The sequence below is a fragment of the Alexandromys fortis genome, unplaced genomic scaffold (assembly GCF_014885135.2).
Source record: "Alexandromys fortis isolate MF-2015 unplaced genomic scaffold, M_Fortis_MF-2015_v1.1 scaffold_83, whole genome shotgun sequence".
NCBI classification, from domain to species: domain Eukaryota; kingdom Metazoa; phylum Chordata; class Mammalia; order Rodentia; family Cricetidae; genus Alexandromys; species Alexandromys fortis.
The window spans coordinates 4085294-4101777 of record NW_026068001.1 but is presented as its reverse complement, the minus strand read 5'-3'; the positions used below and the strand labels follow the sequence as shown (position 1 = coordinate 4101777).

General features: G+C 36.6%; 1 protein-coding gene across 1 annotated transcript in view; it reads left to right on the top strand.

The window, feature by feature from the left end:
- The window catches only part of Maoa (monoamine oxidase A), a 66996-nt gene extending 52831 nt beyond the window's left edge, over positions 1-14165 (top strand). Inside the window, exons 9-15 of the mRNA XM_050160828.1 lie at positions 583-679; positions 5255-5308; positions 8571-8628; positions 9960-10057; positions 10857-10968; positions 11868-11930; positions 12116-14165. Coding sequence (XP_050016785.1) covers positions 583-679; positions 5255-5308; positions 8571-8628; positions 9960-10057; positions 10857-10968; positions 11868-11930; positions 12116-12256 — 623 coding nt within the window. The 3' untranslated portion in view covers positions 12257-14165. The remainder of the gene's footprint in view (positions 1-582; positions 680-5254; positions 5309-8570; positions 8629-9959; positions 10058-10856; positions 10969-11867; positions 11931-12115) is intronic.
- Positions 14166-16484: the final 2319 nt, after the last annotated feature.

Genomic DNA, 16484 nt, shown 5'->3' with positions numbered 1-16484 from the left:
GCTTATCCGTCATGAGCAGAATGAGACCACGGGACCTTGTGGAAACAGTGCTGCTATGAAACCAACTATTCCTGGACTTCACCAGTTTATTGGCATCAGTCTCTAAACATAAAATGATTATAAGGCTTTGTGATAAATGCTTATTATGGTGTTGTGAATATTAAATGAGGCAGAGTTTAGGAAACAGGAACTTTCCAGATATGGTTCTTGCTCATATCCAACAGAATTCTTTTCACAACTTCTGGTGTTAATGGAAGTGATTCCTTATAGCGCATTCTGTCTTTTTCTCCATTTGTTCCTGCATTCAGGACTATTTTACCATTTTCCCCATCTTACCATTTTACCATGCATGAGTCATAGCCCTCTGTGGAAAAAATGATAGAGATGGGTCATTTTCCACATAAGGAATAGATGTTCTTGTCTAGTCATGTGTGTCTTTAAAATAAAAGGGTCTAGAGTTAGAGCTAATAGTAGTACTTTAAAATTTTCCTTCCTTCTACTAAAATAGTTTATATACATTCTTTATATGTGTGTATCTCCAATGTTAATTTCAATTCCTTAATTAATTTTCTCCTGCTTAAGACTATTGTGGATGCATGATAATTGAAGATGAGGACGCACCAATTGCAATCACTCTGGATGACACCAAACCGGATGGATCAGTGCCTGCCATCATGGGGTAAGTTAGAGCTGGGTGCAGTTTCTAATTTGTGTTGGTATAGGTGCTGGCAAAATATATTTCTTTATAATTAGACTCAATCAATAATACATATAAACTATATCATGTTTCCATGTGTTAGCATATCCATAGCAATGTTTTTGTGCGTGGCACAAGAATGCCAGAAAACTACTAAACTTGACACCATTTTTAACTTGTACTCACCTACCTATTCTCTATAAAAACTTACATGCTGTATGATAGTCAGTGTTTTCTAAAGACAGAATGTCTGCAGTCATTTTGGAAAGAGAACAACTTTACCCTATAAAACCTTTCAACTACAGTGTCTCTGTACTTGATCTGCTTTCCAACCACTGGTTGCATACAAAGTATCAGTGTCAATATAACCCAGGCCACAGTGGATGGCCTGTAGTTATCATTCACCAGCAATACTTCTTTTGTCTTCAGAAGTGCACTGATAATTCACCAGTCTGGGAACTAGTGCTCTGGAGAAGGAAGTGGGCCCAGACAAAGGAAATGCTAAGGAGAGACACACCTTCCTAGTTGCCTACCTCTGTCCTTCTAAAATATCCTATATACATAGAAAGCCTTTAATTTTATTGCACTTTAACAAAATAACACATGTTGATAATAGTCAAATGACTTTTAGAGACCAATGGTTTCTGATTTGGGGAAATGCAGGGCTCCTTGCTGAAGAGATGGTTGAGCTTTATAAATATCGCATCATGTCATTTTGGAAAAGCTAAAAGAGAAAGGGGTCAGATCCAAGTTCCAAGGAACCTAAGAAGCAGGTTCTGCCTGGGTTACTCATAAAATGGTTACTAAACGCTCCTCTGGCTGTAATGTAAGAAATAGTACTAAATTCCGGAGGCAGGCAGGAACATACAGTATAATGACCATAAAAAGCCATATATGCTGTTCAGTTTTAGTTCCACTGAGCAAGACAGGATCCAGGTAGTTTAGCCAGCTTGGCATTTCTATAGGCAACAAAAAGCAAATCAGGGTATGAGTTTCAGAAAGTCAGTGATAGTTCAGTTATGGATGGAAGAACTTCGGATGTCCTTACCTTATGCTCTACTGGAGTTGGTTGGCTTTATAACAGGGACATATGTGTTGACATTCTTCCAAGTATGCTGGAATTATTTAGGAAATGCCTAAAATGATGTATTTATTGTATTAATTTTATTTTATTGGTAAAAGATGTATATCTACGTGAAAAATGTTTTAATAATATCTACTTTGTGGAATGATCAAATCAGGTTTGTTATTATATCCTTTACCTCATATGGTTATTTTTTTATGATAAGAACATTGAAAACTTTGTTTAGCTATTTTAAAATATATAATAAATTAATATTAACTATGGCCACCCTACTGTTCAGTAGATCACCGAATTTATTCCTCCAATTTAACTGGTACTTTATGTTTATGGGAGGCCAGACATTACTTTTTTCAAATATGAAGAACCACTGAAAACAATTGTGATGCAAGAGATCTCATTCCTTCCTTCTGTTTAAAATGCAGAACAGAGATTTTAAAAGGTAGATGGTTTCTTTGTCCTCCCTTGCATCTCACTTATGTTAGGAGATAAGTTCTCCTTTATTGTAAATAGCATTTTATTAGCTTGGAGCCAGAGCCAGAGGAATCTGCAAGCTGACCTCCAAAAGTAGCTTCCAGTGTACTTGCCTTCTCATGATTTCCCATTTCCACAAACCTAAAACTCTGTTCCTTTGTTTCTAAAATGTACTGTTCTTTGTTATATATGTAGTATAAACCAGACTTGCCACTTTTAGGATACTTTTCGCCAGTGTGTCTCCTAAAGGACAAACACTGCGAAGGATAATAAACTTGCATATTTTTCTTTTTTTTTATTTAAAATTTTTTTTTATTTCACATACAAACCCCAATTCCCCCTCCCTCCCCTTCTCCCACCCTCCCGTCTTTCCGCATCCCATCCCAAACCACTCCTCAGAGGGGGTAGGGCCTGCCTTGGGGAGTCAACAAAGTCTTGCATATCATTTTTCTTTTGTAAATCTCTTTTGTTGCTATTGTTACAACAATATGAGGATTGAGAAGAAATATTTCATCTTTCATTACTGTTGTTGACAACTACTCTTGTTACATTAGGTCAGTAGCTTCCACCCTCTCCTATTTTGTATGTACAACACTGCATATTGAACCTAGGCTAGGGTCTGTCTGGTACATGCTAGGCAAATGTCTTCTACTACTTTGTGTGATTTATTTTGATATAGGGTCTCACTAAATTACTCTGCAGCAAAACTGGTTTTAAACTTTCCTGTTTCAGAATCCTTAGTAGCTGCAATTGCAGGAATGTGCTGCCAGACTCACTTCAATTGCTTGTGCTTTCTTCCTTCCTTCCTCTCTAACCCTCCTTTCCTCCCTCCCTCCCTCCCTCCCTCCCTCCCTCCCTCCCTCCCTCCCCTCCCTCCCTCCTTCCTTCCTTCCCTCCCTCCCTCCCTCCCTCCCTCCCTCCCTCCCTCCCTCCCTCCCTCCCTCCCTCCCTCCCCTCCCTCCCTCCTTCCTTCTTTTCCTTTTTCTTGAGGCAGGTTCTCCTATAGCCAAACTTGGTTTGTAATTGAGACTGACCTTTTACTCCTGATCCTCTGGCCTCCACCTTCTAAATGCTGGGATTGCAGATATATGCCAGCACATCCGACTTTGTACTTTGTTCCTGATAATGAAAACCTTGTAGATTATCACTTCTACTTTGGTCTTTGCATCTGGCCCTAAGAGCCTCAAAAACAAGGGTAATAATTAACTAGCACTGTGTTTGTAATAACCATCACCTTTTAGAAACTGTACTTTAGAACTATTAAATGTCTTCAATGCAACTCCAGCATGTTTTATTTCCACAGTAGATGGCTAAAGAAAGTTGAACAGTATTTGTCCATAGTTAAAGTGGTTATTGTATTCCTAGTGAGATTTTATAGTTGATAAACAACACTGTCTTTGAAGTCACAACCATACAAAATCAGCTGACTAATAATTTAAATTTTCATCAGATCTTGGTAATTTTCTTTAAAATAGTATACAAGTCTAAACTTAATGATTATTGCACACACCTAAAATATAACCAAATCCATTAATTTTGAGTCAAAACTAAAAGTGCTAACTCAAGCAAAATTATTATTATATCCTATAATGTTGACTAGTTCAAATATCATTTTAATTCATTCATTTTTAAATATTAAGACACAAATGCTGGATTTCATTGTGGCATTTCCATCCATACTTTGTTTTTGCAGATTCTTCTCTTCCATTCTTCATCCCCACCTCTAGTACCCCTCTTGCTGGTATCTTTATTTAAATAATATGCATCTGCCTCTGAAACGCCATCCTGTGTTAACATTCTTTGTATCTTTGCTTCTCTGAACATTTTCTAATAGCAGTTTTAAAAGAGTTGCTAGTCAAATTGATGAACACTTCTATTCAGGGGTGAGGAGAAGAGGAAATAGCCCCTTTCAGCCTTGATCTATCTATCTATCTATTTGATCTCTCTAGAAAAAAAGTAAAATTTTAGCCATTTTTAGTGAAGAAATAGTTTCATTACACTAGTTCATTTAGATTGGTAGTGGATACTGGAAAATAGATCCAGAACTTTCTATATACTAATCAAGTGCTTTACCACTGAGCTATGTCTTCACACCTCTCTTGGATTTTATAATATATCTATTTCTATTAATAGTATAAATAAGGATTTCATCTCACAAATGAATTCTTTAAAATGTATGTACAGTTAATATCATTGATATAATATATAGGATCTATTTGACTAAAGGGGCCATATAGATTATAGTTGAGCTTTACTGAGTTAGTTTGTTGGGAAGCTCTATTTAATCATTTCCCAAGGAAGCTGACTTAGAGATAGAGACATGGGTACAGGAGACTTATTGGGGTGAACTTTAGGGAGTACTGCCTTTGTGGAAGGGAAGGAATCAGAGAGAATGTTGAATGTCAGTGCTGTCTAAACCAAGATCTCAGCCAGCCCCTAGAAATATGGAAGCTGGAATGACCTTTCACACGTGTTCCAAACTTAGACAAGGGAATGGGCCAACTTAATCATTGGCTATCAATTGCCTCTTAGGAGGGGCAAGATATTGTTCCAGGAACTTATCTGCTGGTGAATATAATTGCTGGGGAAGGGTTTAATATGTGAGCTAAGGGCACCAATTACTAGTTCTGAAGAGCATTTGGGCAGGGAGTGAGGAGTGTATCATTGCATTTATGGTAGGTGTATATTAATAATTGTCCAGTTTTTATTGAGTGTCATTGCCATGATAATCATCTAATGCAATCTTAATATGCCTAATATCTAATTTCCTATAATATCAAATATGATGTTAAATTTTAGAAGTAAAATATTAAGCAAGAAATTACCTGTTAATTAGGAACTCACAGTCTAGCAGAGTTTTGGATACAGAGGAAACCTGAAGACAGGATAGCATTTGCTGTAGGGGAAGGAGAGGGTTGGGAGAGTTCATTAATGCTGAGTAGATAGTGGTATGTATTTATCATGACTATAACTGCCCATTCAAATGTGGCTTCTTTCTCCAGCTTCATACTTGCCCGGAAAGCTGATCGACTTGCTAAACTACATAAAGAAATAAGGTAAACAATTTATATCTGAAAAATCAATAAATGTTGCTTTTACATTTTGTTTGTTGCACCAACAATAGTAGAACAATAGCAAGAAGAGCACAATATTTTACAAATATTCCCAACTTCAACAATTCAACTTTTTAAATACTTTGCTATGTTCTCCTTGGTCAAGTCGACGTCTATGTGCATGTATTAATTTTACACATTTGTGTTCATTTTATGTGGTTAAGAGATAGGGTTTTCCTGTGAGATAATTGAAGGTAGCCAGAATACTGTAATAGAGCCATCATTGCTTAGCCACTTTTCCTAAGAGCACGCCCCCTTTGAATACCATCACTTTGGTAATAAAGTTCTAACAAGGAAAAAACTTAATGTGGTGTGTGTGTGTGTATGCATGTGCACATGTGCATGTATATATGTGTTGGCTCATGCATACCATAACACATGAGTGGAGAACAGAGAACAGTTTTGTGGTATCAGTTTTCTTATACCTTGAAATGGGTTCCAGGAATTGAACTCAAATCATCAGGATTATATAGCAAGCATGTGTACTCACTGAGTCATCCTACTAACTCCAACATAGGAATTTTGGAGGGTTGCATACATTCAGATCTTAGCCACTAACATGTGACAAAGTCAAGAGAAGCGGATAACACATCCACACTTTTTTTTTCATTTCACCACAGTAAGCTTGACATTTTCTGTTGGATTTCCTGCATTTCCTTTCTATTAATAATAAAATAAATACCAGACTGGAGGTAGACATTTGGTTATGATTCCACATATGGGCTGAACTATAAAGTTTTTGTAAGCCAAAACCTTTACTGAATACATCAGTAATAAGAACAGTAGTTTTCAAAACTGACTGTGCCTAACTCTCACAAAAAGTATTTGGAAAGTCTAATCTCTTAAGGCTTATAGAATATGATTCAGTGGGTCTGAAGTAGAGACTTAGAATTTGTATTTTTTAACTACCTGCTCAAGTGATTATGAGGAGGAGACAGTTTGATAAACTAGTGGTTTAATACAACTATAAAATGTTGTGCATGGTGGCCTCATTTGGCTGCAGCTTAAAATATATTCTATTATTTTTAAGGACAAACTAATCTAAATACATTACTCTGAGTGGAGAATATATCTCAGTGGTAAAACACATCTTTTTCTGTGTGTGAAACCCAGTGTTTCATCCCTGTCACACATACATAGAACCTATTTCTATATCACATTATTGTCTTCCATATATCTTCTCAAAAGTTTTCATTTAAATGAGGGAAGGGAATGGGAAAGATAATTCTCTGATGTGTTTATCCAAGCTTGTCTTTGGCTCATATAATAATATGAAATACAGTAAATGTTATTTTACTATGTTTTTATTATCTATGATTAAAAGTTAATTACAATGAAGGTTGAATTTTAGGTTTAGTTCTAATTTAGTAAAGATTTTATTATATGTAAAGGAAATAAGTTAAACACATCAAGTTTTTTAGAATACTGATTGACAATATTCTTATTTGTCTTGGCAATAGTTTTAACTGACTCTGAATGTCTGAATTACTGCTTATAATCTCTCATAAAGTTAGAATCTGCAATCTCTTTGTGGCACAGAAAAGAGGATACAATGTAGAAGGAACTGCTGGCAGGCTGCAGTCCCACCCAGCTCCCGCACAGCTAGCTTTACACCCAAGATAACAACACACAAATTGTATTCATTTAAACACTGCCTGGCCCATTAGTTTCAGCCTCTTACTGGCTAACTCTCACATCTGTATTAACCCATTTCTAATAATCTGTGTAGCACCACCAGGTGCTAGTTTACTGGGAAAGATTCAGCATGTCTGACCTGGCTGCTGGCTCCATGGCGTCTGCCTCGCTTCCCTTCTTCCCAGCATTCTGGTCTGTCTACTCCACCCACCTAATTTTCTGTCCTATCAAAAGGCCAAGGCAGTCTCTTTATTAACCAATGAAAGTAACACATAGACAGAAGGCCCACCTACATCAATACAATACTGGACTGAGCATAGAATTTGACTAAACACATATTGAGCACCTACTATGGACAGAATGCTCTGAATAGTAAAGGTTTGCCTTCTCATTGCTCCATTGAATAAAGGAATCTCAAGCTCACTGAACTTCAGCTTCATCTCTTGAATGGAGAATTTAGATTAGACAGAGAAAGCAAGTAAACTTATGACTTCTTCCTGAATGTTAGGGCTTTTAGTCAAGCATTTTCTAACAGTCCTAGAATTAACGTATCCACTTAACATTATGTGACATCATTAATGAGTGACATTTGTCTCCTTCAAAACCTTACATAAAAACAGTATACCAATAAATAGCATGTATAATTCTACCTCCTCTTCTCGACTTAACCTTCTGTACTTACATGATAGGAGTCTAAGAGTTATATATATCAATGGTATAAAAACAATGATATCAAGAGTGATAAGCTTAAATTTTGTTCCACACTATTTAGAGAAATTGGGGTATGTTTTAAAACTATTTTCTAATGTAATTGGCAATATAAACTTGTATATTTTTATAGTTGGTTCTTTAATACTAGTAAGCTTGGCTCTTGCATGTATGTGTGCACTCACACATACATATTTTTAACCATTTCTTTCACGTGGTCTTTATGCTTTTTTATGGGTTTGAATTACACCTTTCCCTCATTTTCATAAAAATTATTTTCTGATTGTTCATTAGCCTTTAACAAATATTTCAGATGCATTTTCACATGTTTAAACTATATAAAAACTAAAAAGAGTAAATGTCAGTAGTATATATATATTCAATACTTGAGATAGAGCCATTAACTTAGAAGATGGGTAGATTTAGTAACTTAGGTTTTTAAAAGTTTACCAGGAAGAGTTGTGAGTTTTAATTGTATCTTCTTTCAAGAAGAGATTAGCTAGGCATGGTAGAATACACCTATATTCCAAACACTCAAGAGGCTGAGACAAGGGAATCACAGGAAGTTTGAAACCACCCTTATCTCCATAGCAAGTTACAGGCTATACATAATGAGACTTTGACTTTTAAAAAATGAAAATTCTGTTGCTTCCTCAAATTATTGTACTGAGGCATATGAAATTAACCAGCATACAGAAATATACTGAGACATATAAGCTGAGTACAGGGATTAATTGACTATTTGTTTTATAGTTACAGAAGGCTATTAAGTTTTATTTTTTTCTTCAAGGAAGTCACTATCAAGTTTATACTATGCCCATCAGTTATTACTTATTTAACATACCTTTGCTCTTCTCTATAGGAAGAGGAAAATCTGTGAGCTCTATGCCAAAGTTCTGGGATCTGAAGAAGCTTTACATGTAAGAACCCCTAGTCTTTAACAGACTTTGCTCTGTTGGGTCAAAGTGATAAATTAAAGCAAGTTCTGGTTTCTTGTAAGTCTTAAGCGGCGAATAGAAATAGGTGTGTTTAATTTAGAGAATTAATTTCAGTAATCCAAAAGTATTAAAAACTAGTGTCAGGTACATGGAATGTGTGATATGACATTCCTTTGGGCTTTTTAAATATTCACTGCATAATAGACATTCAACTGTAGTAAGAGACGTGGGGCAACAATCACTGTGTCACGGATCATTGAGATTAGTCTGCAAAACAGAGATCCTGTGCTTCTGTCATTGTCAAGTGCTTGCTATTAAATAAAAACCCCAGATATGTCACCATGTGTTGCTGAAGGCTTTGTGATATATATTTTACACACAAGGCTTAATGTTTGCCCTGGTCAAAGATATACTAATTCATTTCTCCACGTGGAGAATCAATTCATACCTCATTTGGCACTCCGAGGTTTTTTTTATACTGCTTCTGAAAGTAGTGAGAAGGAAATGGCTTCTGAAGAGCCTACCAATAGCTGAGGACTTTTTTTCTGTGGATTATTGTTTAAACTGTGCAAATACTAAACATTTAGAATGTGATAGGGGAGTCATGGGAGAAAAAGTGCTCCCCAAGGAGCACTTTCATCTTGTGTCCTTTGAGCAGTATTTTTATCATATACTTTTCCAGCTTAGCAAAGGGATATGAAATAATGTTTTGTGCTCATCTTTTACTTGCTTTCTCCCACCCTGCCATTACTAGTGATGCCTGAGTAGATTGGAAAGTAAAGTTCACTTTCTTAAACACTCCAGAATTTGGAGAAAACCTTTCCAAAAGCTAATTGTTAGTAGTGTTTCCTGAAGGCTTAGCTTTACATTCTACTATCTGCATGGATGAGAGCATCCTTGCTACCAATTATTGCGCTACGTTTTGACTACCTTAGGCAAGATATTAAGAAAATCTGTGTTTTTATTTTACAATGTACTCTTTTTTTTTTCTTGCAGTGCTGGGAATTAAACTTGGGATCTTGTGCATGTTATGAAAGTAATTTACCACTCAGTTTCATTCCTGGACTGAAGTTTTTCTCTCTTCCCCTCCTCCTTCTTCCCAATTTCCTTTTCTTTCTAATTTTCTTATTTATTTTCATTGTGCTGGGGCTCAAACTCAGGGCCTGGCACATACACTCCACAGAGTCCCATTACCACTTTATGCTTTAAATATAAGCTGTTTTGTTAATGTAACATACACAAGGCCTTCACTGTTGGCAGGTAACAATTCTACTTTTATTTCCTTTTGTAATTTTCTTCTCATTGAACTACAGCCAGTCCATTATGAAGAGAAGAACTGGTGTGAAGAGCAGTACTCTGGAGGTTGCTACACAGCCTACTTCCCTCCCGGCATCATGACCCAGTATGGAAGGTACTGCCCCATCACTGCACCAACTCATACAGGGCTGGCACACATTCAAACAAGCTGTGTTCAATAAGACTTGTATAAATAGGCAATACTCTTATTTTTAAATCCCCAGTAAATAGTCAGCTTGTAAATCAATGGATGGCCCCAGAGAAATGGATGTTAACACATAGAGTTGTAGCAGAATACTAGGCAGGATGTCAGATGTCAGCAGCACTTGTGAGATGAAGACAACTACATTGTCCAGCATTTATTTTCACAGGGTTACCCAGCCACAGGACAATGGATGTGTTTGTCCAACACATCTGTCTTGTCAACAGAGAGGCATCATATATTCTTCTTCAAAGGAAAAATTCCTAAGTGTATATAGCTGAGATGGGAGGAGATGAGATCTACATGGCCTGGGAGTCTACCCTTACTTAGAAATACCATGTTTCATATACATTGTTATTTCTTTGCCATGTAGGCATAGGATTCAGGGTTACTTGCTCAATTTCAAGAGATGCTACATAAGAGTACTGTACCCATATGTTCTCACAGGCTGACTAGCTGGCTGAAAATATATCATCATCACCTTTAGTGATGAGTAAATTTACAGTCTACTTCTCCCAGGCTTGATAATTTAGATCCTTGTGCACAGGTATAGAAAGCAAAGAGTAGCCTTTTACTTTGGGCTGAGTCTCATGAGTGTTTTCTCCTTGATTGGTTTCCCTTCCTTTTGTGGACTAGATGAAGACAGTGATTGGCTCATTTCCCCTCAGCACATTTCCATTTAACTCTGTGTTACCTCTTTATTTCCTTGAAGGGTGATTCGCCAGCCAGTGGGCAGAATTTACTTTGCAGGCACAGAGACAGCTACACAGTGGAGTGGCTACATGGAAGGAGCAGTCCAAGCTGGAGAACGAGCAGCTAGAGAGGTAAGGAAGGAATCTAAGGTGCACTTCTTTTTCATTGTAATTACATCTCAGGAAGCAGTACTGGGAATTGAATTGAAGGCATCATGCATGAGAGGTATGGGGTATACCAATGAGCTGTAGCCTAGCCCTGTGACAGCATTCTTGTGATCTTGTTGTTTGTTTTATGTTGATATGGATATACTACAACAAATTAGATGCTTGGGCTATTTTATTGACATGTATACATGCTATTTGTATTTCTTGTGCATATTTGTGGGGTACACGTTGATATTTTGATGCCTATGAATAATATGCAACAATCAAATCAAGATAATTAGCATCTCCTTCATATCAAACATGTATCATTTCTTTGAATCATTCAAAATCCTTTCTTCTAGCTCTTTGAAACTATATAGTAAATTGTGATTATCCATAGTGACCCTATATTGCTATAGAATGTTAGAATTTGCTCTTCCCTTTGAACTGTATTTTGATACCTATTATTTACTCTCAGTAGTCTTACTCCCTGTTGCCTTTCTTAACTTCTGGTGGCCTCTGTTCTTTTTTCTACTTTTATAAGATCCACTTTATTTGGCTTCTGCCTATAATGGATAGCATGTACTATTTGTATTTCTAGGGATGACAGATTTCATTTAAGGTTGTATTGTCCTTTAAGCTCATCCATGTTGTAAGATTGATAACATTTCATTCTTATTTAAAGCTGAATAATGTTCCATTGTATGTGAATAACAAATTTTCATTATCCATTCATTCATCTATTTCTTGACACTGATAGACACTGATAATTATGTATAGATTTCTTCGACACCCACCTGTGGGTTTATCAATGTTTAATATGTTTTGAGTCTATCAAAAATATATAATGTCACATTATAATGCCATAGTCACTTCTCTTTTAGGTCTTGAATGCTCTAGGAAAAGTTGCCAAGAAAGACATATGGGTTCAAGAGCCTGACTCTAAGGTAAATTTGGCTACTCCATCTCTATAGACAAGCTACAAGGCAAAAAAAAAATTGCATTTCCCTTCTTTCAGCCTTTATTATAGATGTAACTGTCTTGGGAATAGAAATGCACACTATTACATATAGACTTTGTTTCTTCTAGCTGTGCAAGAATTTCTGTTAATGATATATGTTCATTTATCTAGGATGTTCCAGCATTTGAAATTACCCACACCTTCTTGGAGAGGAACCTGCCTTCCGTGCCTGGTCTACTAAAGATCACTGGTTTTTCCACCTCTGTGGCTCTTCTCTGCTTTGTATTGTACAAGTTTAAACTGCTGCCGTGATCCTGAATTTTTTCACCCTCAGGCCTCCTGTTTGATCATCCTTAGCACCATCACCATCAAAAAGAAAATGTGGATGAATTAGAGCCTGTGTCACTGGGCCATTTAAGTGCACTTGATTTAACCCTCCTCAGTTTAATCTTAGTCTTTGTAAAGTGATAACAATCCAAAGAATCACCTAGCTAATTTTAGTAAGATTAAGTTTCATTCTGTTTATTACACTAATTTGTGTTTGCTGGTAGAATAAAATCCTGTGAATATTTGATTTCAAAAAGATGAAATACTTGTGAGGAATAATTTCTGGGTTCTGTTTTTCTTACCTTTAACGCGAAATAGTTGATGGTTTCAGAAATAAAACATTTGGCTTATTGTGATTTTCATGTAGCTACCCAAATGTGCAGAATAAAATGGTGGCTGAAATGTTCTCTAGGTATCCTCACTGACGAGTTCCATGTGAGACAAACTACAATAGGTACTTTCTTTTCTGGACTGTATCTAAATATGAATTGGCCCTTGTAAGTAACATTCTGTGCTGATTTAAAGAAAGTAGCATTTTTTCATAGAATTGGATCCCTAAACCACCCGTGTCTTCAATGTGGTTAAATATTAGTATGCCATTTTCTTTCAAGTACCAAAGGACACATAAAATTTTCTCTATTGTTCTTTATTGAGACAGTCAAATACAGAAATAAAATTAAGGCTCAATCTGATAACATTACTTGTTTTAATTATTTGGTTTTATGACAACCATTAAATTAAATGATTTTATATACCCAGACTGAGTTCTTGATCTTAGAAGTATTGTGAGCCCAGAATGGTACCTATCTATTCTCTTTTCCATTTGAAAAAAAAAAAAAACTGTCAATTAAAAGAAAAAAAAAACTTTCCAAAGGTTTCAACCACAAAGCCCTTCCTCTTTTAAAAAAAAATAAACATATTTTTTTATTTAAGAAAAATTAAGATTGCTAGCACATGCCAGTCAACCCAAGTTTATTACACTAGATTTGTCCTAAATACAAACTTAAGCCTCTGGATGATGATGTGAGGACTTGAGATCTTTAAAGTTTTGCCCATTCTAAGAGCAAAGATCTAGTTTTTCTGCCCTGCTTTATCTTGTAATTCAAAAGCATTTTAACTAACGTAAAAGATTCAGTGATGTCTTATTCTCCAGTACATAAGGAGTTGCCTGGATTCATATCAAACTGCAGTGAGAATTCTCATCACTAATCTGTTAGAGTTGTGTGTATTAACTTACTGATTAACTCAGCCCTGACACACCTTGAGAAATGATTTAAACAGCTGAACTGGCAATGGTTCTAACGGTATTCAGATTATTAGCATTGAACTATTGAACATTGAAAATCTCCTGAGTTTGCAGTTTACCCTCTTCTGCTTCTTAGAAATCCAATTAATCCATCCTAATGATATCAATCCTATTAAGCTACAGCTTGGGTATTAAAATGATTTCTAGTACAGATGTGCTTTGATATGTAATGAGAGTTGAGAAACACCATACGTGAGGTTGTCTACCACAAAGATATAACGTAGATCTTTTTTTCTATGACAGAAAAAAAAGTCATTTTAAGAGGTTGATAATCCTAATCCCCTTCACAGTTCTGAATACCAGTTGGCCTTTTTAATAGTTAGGATGAGAATTAGATATAAGAAGTACACCTTTTTGTCACAGCTGTTAAATATGGACTCAATATGATGAAAAAAGTTAAACTTTACTGAAAGACCGTGAACTTTATTTTACTTGATGGTTGTGAACTTGGTGCCCAATGTTCCATGTCCAAAGTTGGCCCCAGTGCTACATGTGAGTGTTTGTCTATGTATATGATTTGACACTGAAGTAAGATTTTGTCTGTATGGTACTGGGTTTTGTTGTTAATAAAATGTGATGCCACCTTCATTCAGATAGACTTTTCTTTTTGGCTGATAGTTCTATCAGAAGGTTCAAATGGGTTCCCATGGCCAGAAATCTACAGAGGATGAACTTCTAAAAAGCATTTGATATTGAGACTTCAGATTCTCAACACAGCCGGGCGATGGTGGCGCACGCCTTTAATCCCAGCACTCAGGAGGCAGAGTCAGGAGGCAGAGCTAGTTCCAGGAGAGGCTCCAAAACCATAGAGAAACCCTGTCTCGAAAAACCAAAAAAAAAAAAAAAAAAACAAAAAAAAAAAAAAAAAAAAAAAAAAAAAAAAAAAAAAAAAAAAAAAAAAAAAAAACAGATTCTCAACATTGGGTCTTGTCTTCAAGCCCAGGAGTATATCAAATGCTATAATATTATAGTTGATCTGACTGGGCCACAGTTGTGTATTCTACCTACAATTTGTGGTTTCTCACCTAATTAGTTTATGATGCCTAGAGCAGATCACTGGGATTCTCTGCCTCAGTTTCCCTATCTGGGCAAAGATTATCATGAGACCTTATAGAGAAGTAGAGAGTAGATGACCTATGAGTTGTGTGTCACTCAGAAAGGTACAAATTCCTTTTGATGACTTCTGGTCATCAAAAATTAAAAACTGTTGCTGATGGTTTGGTTCGCTTGACCAAATTGTTCACAAGTCTCTCACTTTAAAAAAAATAAGAAATCTGTTTTATATCATTTGAATACCAAATTATTTGTGGTTGCCTTTTATTCTCACAAAATACCAACCGAGTAAAATTACTGGGGTGGGTAAAAGAGGCCTACGTTAGAAGTTTAAAAAGACAGACAACACAGGAAAAGACCTCTTTAGTGCCTGTCCTAGCAACCCCTGTTATTCATAGGTCCTGCTCATATATATCCATGTCATGGCTGACGAGAGCATGCTATATACCATAACATGCTGGGCGGGGGTGAGGGGGATTTCTCACTATTCTATAGGAACCACCATCTTTCTTCTGTGTTGACTTACAGAATTCTTGTAAGCAGGAGGGCAATCGTGAAATGGTTAAATCTAAAACTATGCTGTTCATAGTATACAGAAAAATCCATAAACAGTCCTGTTGAAATAAGAGCAGCGGGGCTGCGTCCCCAACACCCCAGCCGCTTGGCTAGCTCACGCCCGAAATAACAACACACAAACTGTATTCATTTAAAGAACTGCTTGGCCCATGAACTCTAGCCCTTACAGGCTAATTCTCGCACCTGGACTAGCCCATTTCTAATAATGTGTGTAAGCACCCCAAGGTGCGCTTACCGGGAAGATTCTAGCCTACATCCATCTTCATCGCGTGTGCCTCAGAGAGCAGAGCTATCGCGTCTACCCGGGAGAGCTGAGCATGGTGTCTCTCCGGGAGCAGAGCAGAGTCTGACCTCACTTCCTCTTCCGCCCAGAATCCTATTCTGTTTACTCCTCCCATCTATGTTCCAAGCCATGAGGCCAAGCAGCTGGTTTATTATAACTTAACCAATGAAATCAACAGATTGATATATGACACTCCCACATCACAGTCCCTAAACAGAAGAACCTGGTGAGATCTTGAAAGGAGGAGGAAAACAAAGGAAGGCACTATGTAACAGCAACAGTTTTTGTTTCCTCTAGAAAACAAAGTTACTAAGTAACAGCAACAGTATTTTGTTCTTTTCTCTAACTCAGGGCTTTTGTTCCCTTTGGCCAAGGCCATTCTCTTAACAGTTCTAAGATAAGGCAAGCCTCAAAGTGATAATTTGTTTTTTGTTTAAATAAAAGTGATTGATTTAAACTGTAGTTACTGAAGGTAGCTTTGGAGGCCTCAAGTAAAAATATGGCCAAGACATACTCTAGACCTCCTTTAATTCATGTGTAATCATTCTGTCCACTGACTTAAACTCCTTTACAGTCTCACTTTTGTGCAAGCCAGCTTTGCCTATTAATAAGCCTCAGATATTTCCCATGAACCACTGAAGTCCATGTATGGGGAATGGAGTGGTATGGCATGGGTGTGTACTGGGGGAAAGGAGTGCTGGTTGAGGCTGAGGGAGAAATGGGAAAGATGCTAAAAAGTTCACAAAACAGCACACCAATGAGAGTCCTAACAGGTCTATAGCAACAATGTGGAATCATTTGTTATAATGCTCCTAGACAGCAACTCAGAATGTTTACTTTGCAGGTTTCACTGTAGTGGTGAAGTAATGCAGGAAAAGCCTTAGAATAGAAGCAAAAATCACTTCTTAAATTGTGAATAGTCATGATTTTGGATTTCTTAACATCACTTAACACCTGTGTGCTAAGTAGCCACTATGGGTTTCAGTAGTGAATCA